Here is an 18,627-nt window from a genome sequence, read left to right as displayed (position 1 = left end):
GTAATATCCTGCGGAGTGTTTTCCAACTTGGTTCCATTCTCCCCGTCACTTTCAGGTACACCAATCAGACATAGCTTTGGTCTTTTCACACAGTCCCATATTTATTGGAGGCTTTGTTCATTTCTTTTTACTATCTTTTCTCTAAACTTCTCTTCTCACTTCATTTCATTCATTTGATCTTCAATCACTGATACCCTTTCTTCCACTTGATCGAATTGGCTACTGAAGCTTGTGGATGCCTCACGTAGTTCTCGTGCCATGGTTTTCAGCTCCATCTGGTCATTTAAGGTCTCTTCTATGCTGTTTATTCTAGTTAGCCATTCGTCTAATCTTTTTCAAGGTTTTTAGCTTCTCTGCGATGGGTTTGAACATCCTCCTTTAGCTTGGAGATGTTTGTTATTATCGATCGTCTGAAGCCTTCTTCTCTCAACTCGTCAAAGTCATTCATTCTCCATCCAGCTTTGTTCTATTGCTGGCGAGGAGCTGCGTTCCTTTGGAGGAGAAGAGGCACTCTGGTTTTTAGAATTTTCAGCTTTTCTGCTCTGGTTTCTCCCCATCTTTGTGGTTTTATCTACCTTTGGTCTTCGATGATGGTAACATACAGATGGGGTTTTGGTGTGGATGTCCTTTCTGTTTGTTAGTTTTCCTTCTAACAGTCAGGACCCTCAGCTGCAGGTCTGTTGGAGTTTGCTGGAGGTCCACTCCACACCCTGTTTGCCTGGGTATCACCAGCAGAGGCTGCAGAACAGCAAATATTGCAGAATGGCAAATGTTGCTGCCTGATCCTTCCTCTGGAAGCTTCATCTCAGAGGGACACCCAGCTGTATGAGGTGTCAGTCACCCCTACTGGGAGGTGTTTCCTAGTTAGGCTACTCAGGGGTCAGGGACCCTGTTGAGGAGGCAGTCTGTTCATTCTCAGATCTCAAACTCCATGCTCGGAGGACCACTGCTCTCTTCAAAGCTGTCAGAGAGGGACATTTAAGTCTGCAGAAGTTTCTGCTGCCTTTTGTTCAGCTATGCCATGCTTCCAGAGGTGGAGTCTACAGAGGCAGGCAGGCCTCCTTGAGCTGCAGTGGGCTCCACCCAGTTCGAGCTTCCAGGTCGCTTTGTTTACCTACTCAAGCCTCAGCAATGGCGGATGCCCCTCCCCCAGCCTCGTTGCCCCCTTGCAGTTCGATTTCAGACTGCTGTGCCAGCAGTGAGCAAGACACTGTGGGCATGGGACCCTCCGAGCCAGGCGTGGGATATAATCTCCTGGTGTGCCATTTGCTAAGACCGTTGGAAAATCGCAGTATTAGGGTGGGAGTGTCCCAGTTTTCCAGGTACCATCTGTCACAGCTTCCCTTGGCTAGGAAAGGGAGTTTGCCAACCCCTTGTGCTTCCCGGTTGAGGTGATGCCCCACCCTGCTTCTGCTCACACTCCGTGGGCTGCATCCACTGTCCAACAAGCCCCAGTGAGATGAACCTGGTACCTCAGTTGGAAATGCAGAAATCACCCATCTTTTGCATTGCTCATGCTGGGAGCTGTAGACTGGAGCTGTTCCTATTCAGCCATCTTGGAACCTCCATATGTGCCACATTTTCTTTATCCATTCTATCATCGATAGTCATTTGGGTTGGCTCCAAGTCTTCGCTATTGTGAACAGTGCTGCAATAAACATACCTGTGCATGTGTCTTTATAGTAGAATGATTTATAATCCTTTGGGTATATATCCAGTAATGGGATTGCTGAGTCAAATGGTATTTCTGGTTCTAGATCCTTGAGGAGTCACCACATTGCCTTCCACAATGGTTGAACTAATCTACATTCCCACCAACTGTGTAAAAGTGCTCCTATTTCTCCACATCCTCTCCAGCATCTGTTGTCTCCTGACTTTTTATTGATCACCATTCTAACTGGCATGAGATGGTATCTCATTGTAGTTTTGATTTGCATTTCTCTAATGACCAGTGATTATGAGCTTTTTTTCATATGTTTGTTGGCGGCATAAATGTATTCTTTTGAGAAGTGTCTATTTATATCCTTCGCCCATTTTGTGATGGGGTTGTTTGCTTTTTTCTTGTAAATTTGTTTGAGTTCCTTTAGTATAGATTAAGTTTAGATTCTGGATATTAGCCCTTTGTCTGATGGATAGATTGCAAAAATTTTCTCCCATTCCGTAGGTTGCCTGTTCACTCTGCTGATAGTTTCTTCTGCTGTGCAGAAACTCTTTAGTTTAATTAGATCCCATTTGTCAATTTTGACTTTTGTTGCCATTGCTTTTGGTGTTTTAGTCATGAAGTCTTTGCCCATTCCTATGTCCTGAATGGTATTGCCTAGGTTTTCTTCTAGGGTTTTTATGGTTTTAGGTCTAACATTTGAGTCTTTAATCCACCTTGAATTAATTTTTGTATAAGGTGTAAGGAAGGGATCCAGTTTCATCTTTCTACATATGGCTAGCCAGTTTTCCCAGCACCATTTATTAAATAGGGAATCCTTTCCCCACTTCTTATTTTTGTCAGGTTTGTCAAAGATCAAATGGTTGTAGATGTGTGGTGTTATTTCTGAAGCCTCTATTCTGTTCCATTGGTCTAGATCTCTGTTTTGGTACCAGTAGCATGCTGTTTTGATTACTGTGGCCTTGTAGTATAGTTTGAAGACAGGTAGTATGATGCCTCCAGCTTTGTTCTTTTTGATTAGGATTGTCTTGGCTATACGGGCTCTTTATTGGCTCCATATGAAGTTTAAAGTAGTTTTTTCTAATTCTGTGAAGAAAGTCAGTGGTAGCTTGATGGGGTTAGCATTGTATCTATAAATTTCTTTGGGCGGTATGGCCATTTTCACGATCTTGATTCTTCCTATCCATGAGCATGGAATGATTTTCCATTTGTTTGTGTTCTCTCTTATTTCATTGAGCAGTGGTTTGTAGTTCTCCTTGAAGAGGTCCTTCACATCCCTTGTAAGTTGGATTCCTAGGTGTTTTATTCTGTTTGTAGCAATTGAATGGGAGTTACTCATGATTTGGCTATTTGTCTATTATTGGTATATAGGAATGCTTATGATTTTTGTACATTGATTTTGTATCCTGAGACTTTGCTGAAGTTGCTTATTAGCTTAAGTAGTTTTTGGGCTGAGACGAGGGGGTTTTCTAAATATAGACTCATGTCATCTGCAAAGAGAGACAATATGACTTCCTCTCTTCCTATTTGAATACCTTGTATTTCTTTCTCTTGCCTGATTGCCCTGGCCAGTACTTCCAATACTATGTTGAATAGGAGTGATGAGAGAGGTCATTCTTGTCTCGTGCCGGTTTTCAAAGGGAATGCTTCCAGCTTTTGCCCATTCAGTATAATACTGGCTGTGGGTTTGTCATAAATAGCTCTTATTATTTTGAGATATGTTCCATCAATACTTAGTTTGTTGAGAGTTTTTAGCATGAAGGGGTGTTGAATTTTGTCGAAGGCCTTTTCTGTATCTATAGAGATAATCATGTGGTTTTTGTCATTGGTTCTGTTTATGTGACGGATTACTTTTATTGATTTGCCTATGTTTAACCAGCCTTGCATCACAGGGATGAAGCTGACTTGATTGTAGTGGATAAGCTTTTTGATGTGCTGCTGGATTTGGTTTGACAGTATTTCACTGAGGATTTTCGCATCGATGTTTATCAGGGATATTGGCCTGAAATTTTCTTTTTTTTGTTGTGTCTCTACCAAATTTTGGTATCAGGATGATGCTGGCCTTATAAAATTAGTCAGGGAGGAATTCCTCTTTTTCTATTGTTTGGAATACTTTCAGAAGGAATGGTACCAGCTCCTCTTTGTACCTCTGGTAGAATTCAGCTGTGAATCCATCTGGTCCTGGACTTTTTTCGGTTGGTAGGCTATTAATTACTGCCCCAATTTCAGAATGTGTTATTAGTCTATTCAGGGATTTAACGTCTTCCTGATTTAGACTTGGGAGGGTGTATGTGTCCAGGAATTTATCCATTTCTTCTAGATTTTCTAGTTTATTTGCATAGAGGTGTTTATAATATTCTCTGATGGTAGTTTGTATTCCTGTGGGATTGGTGGTGATATCCCCTTTATCATTTTTATTGTGTCTATTTAATTCTTCTCTCTTTTCTTCTTTATTAGTCTGGCTAGCGGTATATCTATTTTATTGTCAGTAAACCAGCTCCTGGATTCATTGATTTTTTGAAGGGTTTTTCTTGTCTCTAACTCTTTCAGTTTTGCTCTGATCTTACTTATTTCTTGCCTTCTGCTAGCTTTTGAATTTGTTTGCTCTTCCTTCTCTAGTTCTTTAATTGTGATGTTAGGGTGTCAATTTGAGATTTTTCCTGCTTTTGCTTGTGGGCATTTCGTGCTATAAATTTCCCTCTAAACACTGCTTTAGCTGTGTCCCAGAGATTTTGGTACGTTGTGTCTTTGTTCTCATTGGTTTCAAAGAACTTACTTATTTCCACCTATTTTGTTATTTACCCAGTAGTCATTCAGGAGCAGCTTTTTCAGTTTCCATATAGTTGTGTGGTTTGAGTGAGTTTCTTAATCCTCAGTTCTAATTTGATTGCATTGTGGTCTGAGAAACTGTTTGTTATGATTTCCATTCTTTTGCACTTGCTAAAGGAGTGTTTTGCTTCCAATTATGTGGTCCATTTTAGAATAAGTACACGGTGGTGCTGAGAAGAATGTATATTCTGTTGATTTCGGGTGGAGAGTTCTGTAGATGTCTATTAGGTCTGCCTGGTCCAGGTCTGAGTTCAAGTCCTGAATATCCTTGTTAATTTTCTGTTCCATTGATCTGTCTAATAAAGTCTCCCACTATTATTGTGTGGGAGTCTAAGTCTCTTTGTAGGTCTCTAAGGGCTTGCTTTATGAATCTGGGTGCTTCTGCATTGGGTGCATATACATTTAGGATAGTTAGCTGTTCTTGTTGCATTGATCCCTTTACCATTGTGCCATGCCCTCCTTTGTTTCTTTTAATCTTTGTTGGTTTAAAGTCTGTTTTATCAGACACTAGAAATGCAACACCTGCTTTTTTTTGCTTTCCATTTGCTTGGTAAATATTATTTCATCCCTTTATTTTGAGCCTATGTGTGTCTCTGCATGTGAGATGGGTCTCCTGAATACAGCACACTGATGAGTCTTGACTCTATCCAGTTTGCTAGTCCGTGTCTTTTAATTGGGGCATTTAGCCCATTGACATTTAAGATTAATATTGTTATGTGTGAATTTGATCCTGTCATTATGATGCTAGCTGGTTATTTTGCTCGTTAGTTGATGCAGTTTCTTCCTAGTTTCAATGGTCTTTACAATTTGGCATGTTTTTGCAGTGGCTGGTACCGGTTGTTCCTTTCCATGTTTAGTGCTTCCTTCAGGAGCTCTTTTAGGGCAGGCCTGGTGGCGATAAAGTCGCTCAACATTTTTTGTCTGTAAAGGATTTTATTTCTCCCTCGCTTATGAAGCTTAGTTTAGCTGGATATGAAATTCTGGATTGAACATTCTTTTCTTTAAGAATGTTGAATATTGGCCCCCACTCTCTTCTGGCTTGTAGGGTTTCTGCCGAGAGATCCACTGTTAGTCTGATGGGCTTCCCTTTGTGGGTAGCCCGACCTTTCTCTCAGGCTGCCTTTAACCTTTTTTCCTTCATTTCAACCTTGGTGAATCTGACGATTATGTGTCTTGGGGTTGCTCTTCTCGAGGAGTATCTTTGTGGTGTTCTCTGTATTTCCTGAATTTGAAAGTTGGCCTGTCTTGCTAGGTTGGGGAAGTTCTCCTGGATAATATCCTGAAATGTGTTTTTCAACTTGGTTCCATTCTCCCCATCACTTTCAGGTACACCAATCAAACATAGGTTTGGTTTTTTCACATAGTCCCATATTTCTTGGAGGCTTTGTTCCTTTTCATTCTTTTTTCTCTAATCTCGTCTTCATGCTTTATTTCATTAAGTTGATACTCAATCTCTGATATCCTTTCTTCCACTTGATCAATTCAGCTATTGATACTTGCGTATGCTTCACGAAGTCCTCGTGCTGTGTTTTTCAACTCCATCAGGTCATTTATGTTCTTCTCTAAACTGGTTATTCTAGTTAGCAATTCATCTAACCTTTTATCAACGTTCTTAGCTTCCTTGCATTGAGTTAGAACATGCTTCTTTAGCTCAGAGGAGTTTGTTATTACCCACCTTCTGGAGCCTACTTCTGTCAATTTGTCAAACTCATTCTCCCTCCAATTGTGTTCCCTTGCTGGTGAGGAGTTGTGATCCTTTGGAGGAGAAGAGGCATTCTGATTTTTGGAATGTTCAGCCTTTTTGTGCTGGTTTTTCCTCATCTTCATGGATTTATCTGCCTTTGGGCTTTGATGGTGACCTTCAGATGGGGTTTCTGAGTGGATGTCCTTTTTGTTGATGTTGATGCTATTCCTTTCTGTTTGTTAGTTTTCCTTCTAACAGCCAGGCCCCTCTGCTGCAGGTCTGCTGGATTTTGCTGGAGGTCCACTCCAGACCCTGTTTGCCTGGGTACCACCAGTGGAGGCTGCAGAATAGCAACAATTGCTGCCTGTTCCTTCCTCTGGAAGCTTCATCCCAGAAGGGCACCCACCAGATGCCAGCCCAAACTCTCCTGTATTTGTCTGTCGACCCCTTCTGGGAGGTGTCTCCCAGTCAGGAGGCATGGGGGTCAGGGACCCACTTAAGGAGGCAGTCTGTTCCTTGGCAGAGCTCGAACACTGTGTTGGGAGATCCACTGCTCTCTTCAGAGCCAGGAGGCAGGGACATTTAAGTCTGCTGAAGCTGTGCCCACAGCTTCCCTTCCCCCAGGTGCTCTGTTCCAGGGAGATTGGTGTTTTATCTTTAATCCCCTTGACTGGGGCTGCTGCCTTTTTTTTGGTGATGCCCTGTCCAGAGAGGAGGAATCTAGAGAGACAGTCTGGCTACAGAGGCTTTGCCAAGCTGTGGTGGGCTCTGCCCAGTTCAAACTTCCCAGCAGCTTTGTTTACACTGTGAGGGGAAAACTACCTACTCAAGCCTCAGTAATGGCAGATGTTCCTCCCCCCACCAAGCTTGAGCATCCCAGGTTGACTTCAGACTGTTGTGCTGGCAGCACAAATTTCCAGCTGGTGGATCTTAGCTTTCTGGGCTCTGCGGGGGTGGAATCCACTGAGCTAGACCACTTGGCTCCCTGGCTTCAGCCTGCTTTCCAGGGGAGTGAAAGATTTTGTCTCCCTGGCCTTCCACGTGCCACTGGAGTATGAAAAACAACTCCTGCAGCTAGCTCAGTGTCTGCTCAAATGGCCACCCAGTTTTGTGCTTGAAACCCAGGGCCCTCGTGGCATAGGCACCCAAGGGAATCTCCTGGTCTGTGGGTTGTGAAGACCGTGGGTATAGCATAGTATCTGGGCTGGAGTGCACCATTCCTCATGGCACAGTCCTTCACGGCTTCCCTTGGCTAGGGAAGGGAGGCTTGAGCCTCCCTGGTGAGGTGACGCCCCACCCTGCTTCAGCTCACCCTCTGTGGACTGCACCCACTGTCTAACCAGTCCCAGTGAGATGAGCTGGGTACCTCAGTTGGAAATGGAGAAATCACCCGCCTTCTGTGTTGATCTCACTGGCAGCTGCTGACTGGAGCTGTTCCTATTTGGCCATCTTGCACATTCCATCCAAAATTAGTTTTTGAAAATTAACATGGGGATTAAGGATTCAGCTATTTTTCAGAAAGCGGAGCTTTAAGAAAGCAGAGCTCTAGAACCTGGGCTTCATGGACGTGAGACCAGTGCAGTTACACAGGGCCCCACGTTCAGGAAGGAGCCCACACATGCGGTTTCATAAAGTTTTATCTTTGAATTTGTGTTTTATGAGTGAAAGCTGATAACACGGTGGAACACAGGCTCAGGGCTTAAAGCGTTGCTCATGTGCTGTCTTGCCTTTAGGACATCTATCTGGGAAGGTTCCTCTGCCACCTACTCCTTAATCCCCACCCCATAACTACTGCAATCCTCCATTCCCAGTGGGGTGCTAGGTAATAGTGAGGAAGGGTTGTGGTGAGGTAAGACTGCCAGGTCCCTATAAGTGCCTACACTCCCCTGCAGAGTATCTGCCCTAGTTCCCAAGGGAGAATGACATTAAATACCCAACAAAAAGCACAGTGACAGGTCCACAGACAAATACAGACCCCCCAAAAAAACAGCTTTTCTCTTGTTTCTTGAACAAGGATTTCTGCATTGTCATTTAGCACTGGGCCCCACAAATTATGTAGCTGGCCTATCTAGAGCCTTACTTATCAAAGTGTGGTTGCAGGACCAGCAGCATTGGTATCACCTGGGAACTTATGGCAACACAGAATCCCGAGCCCTCCCCAAACCTACTAAAGAAGAATCTGCATTTATTTTAACAAGATCCCTGGATGATTTGTATGACATTAAAGTTTGAGAAGCAGTGGTCTAGAACACACTCTGAGATTCAGTCACCTGTTGGATGACATCTATGATTCTAGCCCCAATTATTTTTATTATGATTGTTAAATGAATTGTCCTTTTCTTTGACATAAAGCAACTACTATTCATGTTGGAAGATGGGAGGCAGAGGGAAAGAAAATTGGCCAATAAGAAACACTGAAAAAGGAATTGCTCTGAGCACCAAGCTTTGCCAACCCTGTTGCTTGAAATTATACTTGCCCTGTTTTCTACCCTTGGGCTTAAGGCTTAGCATCTTTCCTAGCAGCACTGAGTGCCCTATTGAGGGGAACTGTAGCCAGCTTAAAATAAACTGCAGCTCTCCTGAAAATTGCTTTGACCTTTATTTGCATAAGTCTTCAAAACTTGCTAGCTCTGGAAAAGATGGGAAAGGAGCACCTTATTTTTATTCTTGGCAGAACTGATTTTTGAGCCTGCATGTGAGTTACTTGGCATGATATGGTTGGTGTTGTTTTAGTAACTTTTTAGGTTCTAGGAAAGATTGTTGTAAAAAGCAACCAACAGGAATATGAAATAAACCCCTATGCCTTCCTCTTGCCCACTCCCCAAGCTTCCCTAAGGAAAAGTATCTGTCCTGGCCAGAGCTAGTGGGAAGGTTGGAGCTGACAGAAAGCTGCTGTCCAGTTGCAGTGAGGGCTGAGGCAAATTTTCTCTCCAGGTGTGGAAGGGGTAATCTCCAGGAGTGAGAGAAATAGAAGCAATCAGTCGCTGGTACTTGTGTCTTTATCATGAAGGCATAACTGGTGTACATACCATGAGCAACATACCATTGTTAATTTGTATTATGCCCTTTACAAGGTTTGTCCCTGTTAATCCAGGATTTCCATAACTAGGGATCTAGTCTAAGGAAAGATCAGAGACTTTGGCACAGAATTAAGCTGGAGAATATTCATCTCAATTATATCTATAGGAGCAAGAAGTTCAAAGTGGGATGCATGCCCCAACAGGTAGCGCAAAAGGAGGATGTATGTGAGACATATTAGAATTTGCATTTAACTTTTAAAATTTAAAAAATAGGGCCAGTTGGGGTGGCTCACACCTGTAATCCCAGCACTTTGAGAGGCTGAGGCAGATGGATCACCTCGGGTCAGGAGTTCGAGACCAGCCTGACCAATATGGCAAAACCCCGTATCTACTAAAAAGAAAAAAATTAGCTGGGCATGGTGGCGGGAGCCTGTAATCCCAGCTACTTGGGAGGCTGAGGCAGGAGAATCACTTGAGCCCGGGAGGCGGAGGATGCAGTGAGCCGAGATCTTACTATTGCACTCCAGCCTGGGCAACAAGAGCAAAACTCCATCTCAAAAAAATAAAAAGGTTGGGTGTGGTGGCTCATGCCTGTAATTCCAGCAGTTTGGGAGGCCAAGGTGGACAGATCACCTGAGGTCGGGAGTTCAAGACCAGCCTGACCAAAAAGAGACCAACAGCAGAAAACCTGTCTCTACTAAAAATACAAAATTAGCCAGGCGTGGTGGTGCACGCCTGTAATCCCAGCTACTCAGGAGACTGAGGCAGGAGAATCACTTGAACCCAGGAGGCGGAGGTTGCAGTGAGCCGAGATCACACCATTGCACTCCAGCCTGGGCAACAAGAGCGAAACTCTGTCTCAAAAAAAAAAAAAAAAAAAAAAAAAAAAAAGAAGAAGAAGAAGAAAAAGCTTTACTAATATGTAAAATGGAGACTCCACTTTGCTTCTTTACTTGGTCCCTAAGTCAAGCAGGCACATGTTATATGAGATATGTTGAGAAAAGAATGGGAATTTCATAACATGAGTCTCTTCTCTCTGACATAGCAACTACATGGATATGATTTATAAATGATCATTAGAGTGGACAGTTTTTTACTGATGGGATGTGAAGCACCTTATAAGAGATCTAAGGAAGTGCACAGGGAGTACTCTGCCCCCATTTCCAGGGAGGAAAGAGCAGCAAAGGGCCAAATTGTAAATTCAGCTCTATGTATTGCCCTGAGCTCTTGCTAATGCGCCAGTTTTAGCTTCTTCTTTTTTTTATTTTTTTATTTTTTATTTTTATTTTATTTTGTTTTATTTTTTTGAGACAGAGCCTTGTTCTTTCACCCAGGCTGGAGTGCAGTGGTGCGATCTTAGCTCATTGCAACCTCCGCCTCCCAAGTTCAAGTGATTCTCCTGTCTCAGCCTCCAGAGTAGCTGGGATTATAGGCAAGTGCCACCACACCCAGCTAATTTTTATATTTTTAGTAGAGACGAGGTTTCATCATGTTGGCCAGGCTGGTCCCAAACTCCTGACCTCAGGTGATCCGCCCACCTCAGCCTTCCAAAGTGCTGGGATTACAGCATGAGCCACTGCACCCAGCCCAGTTTTAGCTTCTTAATGGAAAGTAGTGTTTCAGTTGATGGAATATTTCTTTCCCTCAGTTTCAACATGTTTTATAAGAGCCTTCAGGATGTTTCATTAAAAACTGTAGCTCTCTCAGCAGATTTCATTACACCTCAACTTTCATTACCAACTCTTACCCTCTGAACACAACTTTGGCCTTCTGCTCCGTTCTGCTGAAGTTTAAAGCTGCAGATATGACCTCTGGTCAGCATTTTGCTTTCCATTGCAAAAAAGCTAATGCTCAGGTATAAGATTAAGATAAAATGAAAACTAAGCTTATTAGAAAAATTCCTAGTCACTTAGTCAAACATCCACACCTGCTGAAAGAGAATGGCCAAAGGGTCCTCAGGAACACTTGCTTTTCTATAGATACATTCCCCCCTGAGTTTTCTGGGATAAAAAGCTCATCTTTTAAATAATGATGTTTTGTTTAAACAATCCTTTGTGGGAGAGGCTTTGTCCTGGAATGCCTTGTGCATATTAAACCTGTAAATAATCTTGTCATTTGGAATAAATCTTCTTAATGTGAGTGTTATAATTGAATTCATCTCTAATTAATGTAGCATTACCATGTGGCAAAGGTGGATTAGCTTCTGTTTTCTGATTGCCCTTGAACATCGCCTTGAAGTTGCAGGATAGATGATGAAGTCAATAAGGGCTGTGCATTGATTTTCAGACACAAAGACCATCACCTGCATGGCTGAAGACATGTCCCCAGGACCAACAATTTTCAACAGTGCGATGGCCAGGACCAAGATGAAACGCATGAAGGAGTAAGTAGCATGTTGCCTGCCCCCTAGGAAGGTGCAGTGTTAAAGCATATTGACCAAGTGTGTGACCCAGTCATGTGATACTGTCTTAGTCCATTTGTGCTGCCGTAACAAAATATCTGGGATTAAGCTGTTCCAACATAGAAACTTCTCTCTAAAATTCACTTTCTGTATTGGTGCTGGTTGAATAATTAGGGAAGTTTGGCAAGAATTATTTTTCAGTTCATTTGCGCTTATAGTATTCTTGCAGCACAGCACATTCTCATCCATGCTAATGTTTGAAAGCAAAGGAGAAAAAAATGCGGAAAATAATTTCCAAGTCTAAAGCTGTTAATATGTTTATATACTTATTGTTTTCCAGCCCTACCTGTACCAGAGTGGTCATATAATAACATAATTACCATGGCAAGAAGTGATTCCCAGAAATTGAAAGTGAGGGAGTATGGATTAATTTTTTCCTCTGTAGAGGGAAACATCCTCCACCTCTCCTTGCTTGGAGGAAAGAATATAGAAGGTGATGCTAATTTCCCAGTTGATAGTCTTGAAAGAGAAGAAAAGTGATTTGCTTATTTTACCCATTAAAGTTAACAATGTGGTGTCAGATTTTTGATCTAAGACTTCATTACTTTTGCAAAGTACACAATACCCCATTTCCTAGCATATTATGAAATGTTTTAAATAATTAAAATGAAAATATTTTGCCAAATTAATTGGCCAAGATGCATTCTAATGATTTTATTCCTAGTGTGTTGTTTTTCTCCGTATTGCTTGGCTGTAATTGACCAAGTACTTTCTGGCTCACCTTTTTAATGTGGGCTACTGCAGTTTGGGTTACTCCCCCATGGATGGTATTGCTCCTCTATTGGAATAACCTGCCATCGTTTTATATTTTGTATTGTGAATCCTTATGCCATTCCAGAAAAGACAAAAAGGAAATCAAGGCTGCAAAGCTACGTATCCTTTGAGCATGTTATGTTTTCTCAGTTTCAAAGACTTAGAAGCCAGCCAGAGAGAGGAAATCTTGCTGTTCTTTCTCTGCACAGTGATTTTCTCTGCACAGTGATATACTGCATGCTCAGCATATGGATGGCAACTATTGGGATGCCAAGAAGAACAGTTAATGACATTTGTCTCCATAGAGATTATAATGTACAGAAAATGCAAAACTTCAAATGCAAAACGTTAAGTGACAACATAATGGTTATGTAATATGAAGTGATGGTTAAGAAAAGTCCCCAAATAGGAGCATGGCCATGAGCCAAACAGATTATGAGAGCTCTAAGGTCAGAAAGAGGAAGTTGGGAGGCCTCTGGGAGAAGCAGGGACTTAGCCTTCACCTTGGCCTTCACAGAGGGATATCATTTGGAGAGGTAAAGAAAGAGGAGGAGGAGCTGGAGGTCAGAAGATTTGGTGTCTGAGTCTTGGCTTCACTAACAAATGGCTGTCTAACCTTTGACAAGTGATTTTCTAAGATTCAGTTTCTTTATCTGTGAAATGGTCATATTAATTGCTACAGCTGGATACCCAGGAAGCATACTCAGAGATGGAGATTAATGTGTAGGAGGAGGTTTATGAGGGAATCTTCTGAAGACCAACAGCTATCGAAAGGAGGAGGAAGGAAGCAGACTGGTCAGGGAGAAGTCAAGCTGTGACATGGGTCATTAGAGGCCTCTGCCAATCCCATAGGGAGTTCTGGGGCTAGATGGCCCTGCAGAACTGTCCTGAGTTGGGACAAGAGGGCATTTGTAACCCCAGTCAATCAGACATTGCATGTGGGCCACTCTGGGAAGGGGCCATGACTGAGCAAGATGTTCACTTCTGTATTTACCAGTATAGACTTCATCTAGATTTACCAGTTGTTAACATTTTGTCACATTTTTGTAATTTTCCTTTATATCTATCAATATAATATATATACATATACACTTATAAATTATTATTATTACTGATCCATTTGAGAATAGATTCCATGCATCATGATTCTTGATCCCTAAATATTTAAATGAGTAGCTTCTAAAAACAAGAACATTCTCTCATATAACCACAGTATGATGACTGAATTTAGGAAATTTCACATCGGTACATACTATTATTTAACATAGAAATCCATATTCAGATTTCATTGATTATCCCAATAATACCCATTATCGCAATTGTTTTTCTGATTCAGGATACAAGCCATAATCACACATTACACTCAGTTGCTCTGTCTCTTTGGTGTATTCAGAATGATTCCTCAGTCATTCTTCGTCTTTCATGACACTGACATTTTTGAAGAGTGCAGGCCAGTTGTTTTGTAAGATATCTCTTACTGTGGGTTTGTCTATTGTTTCTTCATTATGAGCTTCAGGTTATATACTTTTGGTGGTAGCCTACATAAGAAATATTGTGTGTCCTAAACTTTTAAACATTTAATTATAGGAAGTTTCAGCCACCTATAAAAGTAGTCAGAGTAGTATAATTTTTCTAAAGACTAATCAACCCAACCAGTTCAACAGTTATCACCCATGACCAATCTTGTTTTTCTACACTTCCACCTGTTCTCACATGTTACTTTTAAGGAAGTCCTATTCATCATATGTTATATCCATAAATATTTCAGTAAATATGTGAATTTTCATCTGCTCTTTGACATTTTCCCTTGTATGTCCATTAGGCATCTCAAGCTCAGGATTTCCAAAACTGAACTCCTAAATTTCCTACCACACCTGCCCCCTCCACAGCCTTCCCCATTGTTACCTAAGCAAAGGCAAGATCTAGATAAGAAAGAAACTTCCAGTTCAGTAAGTAGTGCCCGAAGGCTTACTTAGTGTGTGACAGTTTAAGGATATCAGGCAAATGACTTTGTCATCTCCTCTATGAAGAAGTTGGGTGGCAACACACCTGGTGATCATACTGCCATCCTTCTCCAAGTTCTCTAAACTGGGGGCCCTGGGGCTTTGTAAGTATTAATATATGCAATGTCAGGCATAGAGTAGACCCTAGCACAGTGGTCAGAAGGGAAGATGCAGGGGGCAAGCTTCTGGGATTTATATCCGTCCTTGCCACTGACTAATATGCATCCTTGGACAAGTTAACCACACTCTTTGGGCCTCAGATTTCTCATCTGTGAAGTGGGACTAATAATAATTTTTGCATAGAGTTGTTGTTAGGGTGAGTTGAGATAATGTATGAAATGCACTAAGAATAGTTTATGGCACGTAGTAAGTGCTCAATAAATGTTAACAACTTAGACTCTCAATATATGTGTGGTTGCTTCACTTTGAAAATCCCCGAGCCAAGTGTCTGAAGGTGTTGACATGTGTTAGTGATGTTTTATACCTGAGGGCACTGGTAAGTGAAGCAGCTGTTTGTTAAGACATGCATGTAGTATCTTTTTAGCATGCAAAAAGTGCTAGTGCCAATTCTCTGAGAAAAATGCCATGAAGTTGTTTAATATAAATTCCAGCCATTTGCCATTCTCCAACTGACTTCTGGCCACAGCCACTTCTCACTCTTGCAGGGAGACTACTCCATAAATGAAACTCCCCTACTGGTGCACAGACAACACCAGCTCTCAGAAGTTATTAGGTGGTACTGCTCAAAGTCATTGGAATGTTGGCAGAATGACAAGAAGTCAGTGTTGACTTCTTTTCTGACTGAGGAATTTCCATGTACATTTGAAGAGAGATTGCTATGCATGTATGGATAGATAAGTGATGAATGGATAGATGAATTGATGGATAGGTAGGTGGATGGATGGGTTAATGGGTGGATAAGTGGGCCTTTGTGGCTCCATGGTCCTCCTGAAACTTCTGCTCTCAGGAAAGGGTTTCTGTTCAAACAAGTTTTTTTTTGTTTTGTTTTGTTTTTTGTTTTTTTACCACCTCAAGCCAGATTAAATTCCAGGCCTGGCTCCATGCTCCCACTAGAGGCCAAAAAGGAGACCCTGTGGAAAGACAGCTCGTCAGCTTTCAGCTCTGAGGAGGGCAAGGGGCACACTGTGACTAAGACTGGTCCTTTAACTCACAGAGGCCAAGGCAATGTACATGAAGGGCCTGCTCTATCTAAATGAATTATCCTCTTGCCCTCAGCTTTATACATCAAGTAAGACCACTGGTGTTCTGTGCCTTACTACTTAGAATGTGGTCCCTGACCGGCACCAGGGACATCATCTGGAAACCCATGAGAAATGCAAACTCTCTGGCCTCATCCCTCCTGAATCAGAATCTGAATTTTAAACTATTTGGAAATTCATATACACATTAAAGTTTGAGACATTTGTTACCAGAATGTGAGCTGGAATCAGTATTAATAAAAATCAAATATTATATAAAATATATTAATATATTTATGTTTTAAGGCCCTAATATTTTTGACTTTCAAAAATTTACTTATGCTGGGAGTGGCAGCTCACACCTGTAATCCCAGCACTTTGAGAGACTGAGGCAGGTTGATCACCTGAGGTCAGGAGTTCGAGGCCAGCCTGATCAACATGGTGAAACCCTGTCTTTACTAAAAATACAAAAATTAGCCGAGCGTGGTGGCACATGCCTGTAATCCCAGCTACTAGGGAGGCTGAGACAGGAGAATCGCTTGAACCCAGGAGACAGGTTGCAGTGAACTGAGATCACGCCATTGCACTCCAGACTGGGTAACAAGAGTGAAACTCGGTCTCAAAAAATAAAAGAAAATAAATTCACTTATTTTCCATTTATTTTAATAAGGAGTATATACTTTACATGCAGCAAAACTCACCTCTTTTTATATATAGTTCTATGAATTTTGATTTGTATACAATAAGATTCACTCTTTTTAGTAAACAGTTCTATCAGTGTTGACAAGTATAAATAGTCATATAATTATCAGCACAATCAAGATTGTTATAGAACAGTTCTCTGTCCCTGAAAATTCCCTGTGCTCCCCCTTTGTAGTCAGCTCCTCCCACCATACCCTGTACCTCACAACCATGGTCTACTTTCTGTCCCTATAGTTTTTCCTTTTTATAATGTCATATTAGTGAAATTATCACTTAGCATCATAGACCCCCATTGTAACTGGATAGTTAGTTATGAATATGGATCTAGATCTATGCATAGTCATATGCTAGAGCCTTGCAATTTTGAATAACTTCATTCCCCACAGAACTGTCACAAGGAGACTCAGGTCTGGCATTAAAGTCACAGGCACCTCACTCGCAGCTGTCCCGAAGGTTTCTGGCCCCAGGAAGAGTCTGCTGTTAGAGAAATTTGCTACCCAGAAAATTTTGAGGCTGAACTGCTGGTTTCCCTGTCAGACTTGTCAGCTTTTTGCAATGGCCGGGAGGCCTTAGTTCCTGGGAACAGTGTGAGTAGAGGGAGTCTCCTTCGTCTTGCACTATTGAGATTTCTAGGGATCAGATCCACTTCGCTGAAAAGATCAATAATGGAAAAGGCCTGAGAATCTGGGGGAGCTTCTGGGCTCACTTTTCCAATTGGAAGTCAGGGACCTGAAAAACATCTGGGCCCTAAGAAACAGTTTAATGACAGGGATGGCATCATTCTCTGGTGACATTCTCTGAATCACCTTTGCATTGCCAATTCATGCAGTGAGCACAGGAAACAAATAATCTTTGTAGGGATACGTGTTCTCTGCTTTAGGAACTGCAATTACACATATAGTAGGCTATTTGAAGTTGTCCCACAGCTTACTGGTGCTATGCTCTTTTTTTTTTTTTTTTAAGGCTTCTTTTCCCTCTCTGTGTGTCATTTTGGATAGTTTCTTTTGCTATGTCTTAAAATTTATTAATCTTTTCTTCTGCAATGTCTAATCTGTTAATCTCTTTCAGTGTATGTTTATAAATAGACATTATAAGCAGTTTGAGATTCATAGCAAAATTGACTGGAACATTCAGTGTATTCTTCATCTCAGACATTGAGTTTTCATCTCTAGAAGTTTGGTTTGAGTCTTTGTTACATCTTTCTTGTCTCTGCTTAACATGTTCAATATTTCCTCTATTTAACAAGTAGAGTACAGTTATACTAATTATTTTGATGTCTTTGACATGAGTTAAGACTCACCCTGTTTCGGTGCTGGATAATTTTATATTCCAATAAATAGCCTGGATCTTTGTTTTAGTTGCTTGGAAGCAGTTTGATACTTTTGGTTTTTACTTTTGAGCTTTGTTATGTGGGACCAGGGCAGCATTTAGGCTACAGCTGGTTATTTCCCATTACTGCAGCAAGACCCTTCTGGATTCTCTATGCAATGGCTGATGAATGACCAGGTTTACCAGTTTGGCAAGTATGAAGGTCTGAAGAGGCACTATTCATGGCCCAATGCGAGCCCCAAGTACTATTCTCTCTCACCCTCTCGTGTCCTTCTCTCTCTCAGCTCAGTAATCTCCTCACATGCATGTGCTGGTCTACACTCAGCTGAATCACACTGTATGTGTGGGTATACACAGGTTTATTGATTTCTTTTGTTTCACATTTTTTGAAACTGCTTTTGTTTTATTACTTCTGTTAATTATGTAACATGTTTCCATGGGTCCAAAGTCAGATCTATTAAAAGGCATATTTAATGAAGACTAGCTTCTATCCTTGATCCCTTGCCCTATTTCCTCCCTTCCATGTTTAAAAATTTCATGCTTCATCCTTTCATTTAAAAATATATTCAGTTAAATGAATCTCTCTCCTACTGCTTAAGAAATTGGTAACATATTATATACATTTTGTCTCCTTTATTTAGTAATATATGCTGGAGCACAGTAGTATATGGCAATATTCTTCACTTCTTTTTACAGCTTCCAAGTTCTCCTCTGTGTAGATGTACTATTGTTTATTCAACCTGTAACCTAATGATGGACATATGAGTATTTGCAATCTTTCGCTAGTACAAACAGTGCTGTAATGAATAGCCTTGCACATTCAGGGTTTTTTGTTTGTTTTATTGCCAGTATATCTTTGAGATAGATTTCTAGAAGTGAGATTGCTTAGTTAGAGAATAAATGCGTACATAATTTTGGTAGATATTTCCAAAAGCCGCTTTGCATTCCCACCAGCAATGTATGAGAGTGATGTTTCCCCACAAAGTA

At 41.4% G+C, this 18,627-nt stretch overlaps 1 protein-coding gene across 1 annotated transcript in view; it reads left to right on the top strand.

Moving 5' to 3' along the window:
* NEK11 (NIMA related kinase 11) overlaps positions 1–18,627 on the top strand; it is a 324,686-nt gene that overhangs the window by 230,582 nt on the left and 75,477 nt on the right. The window contains exon 16 of the mRNA XM_030816832.1: positions 11,480–11,576. Coding sequence (XP_030672692.1) covers positions 11,480–11,576 — 97 coding nt within the window. The remainder of the gene's footprint in view (positions 1–11,479; positions 11,577–18,627) is intronic.

Source organism: Nomascus leucogenys, chromosome 8 (assembly GCF_006542625.1).
Source record: "Nomascus leucogenys isolate Asia chromosome 8, Asia_NLE_v1, whole genome shotgun sequence".
In the NCBI taxonomy this organism is placed as follows: Eukaryota; Metazoa; Chordata; class Mammalia; order Primates; family Hylobatidae; genus Nomascus; species Nomascus leucogenys.
The sequence above is the reverse complement of the archived record's forward strand: the minus strand, read 5'-3'. Positions and strand labels throughout refer to the sequence as shown.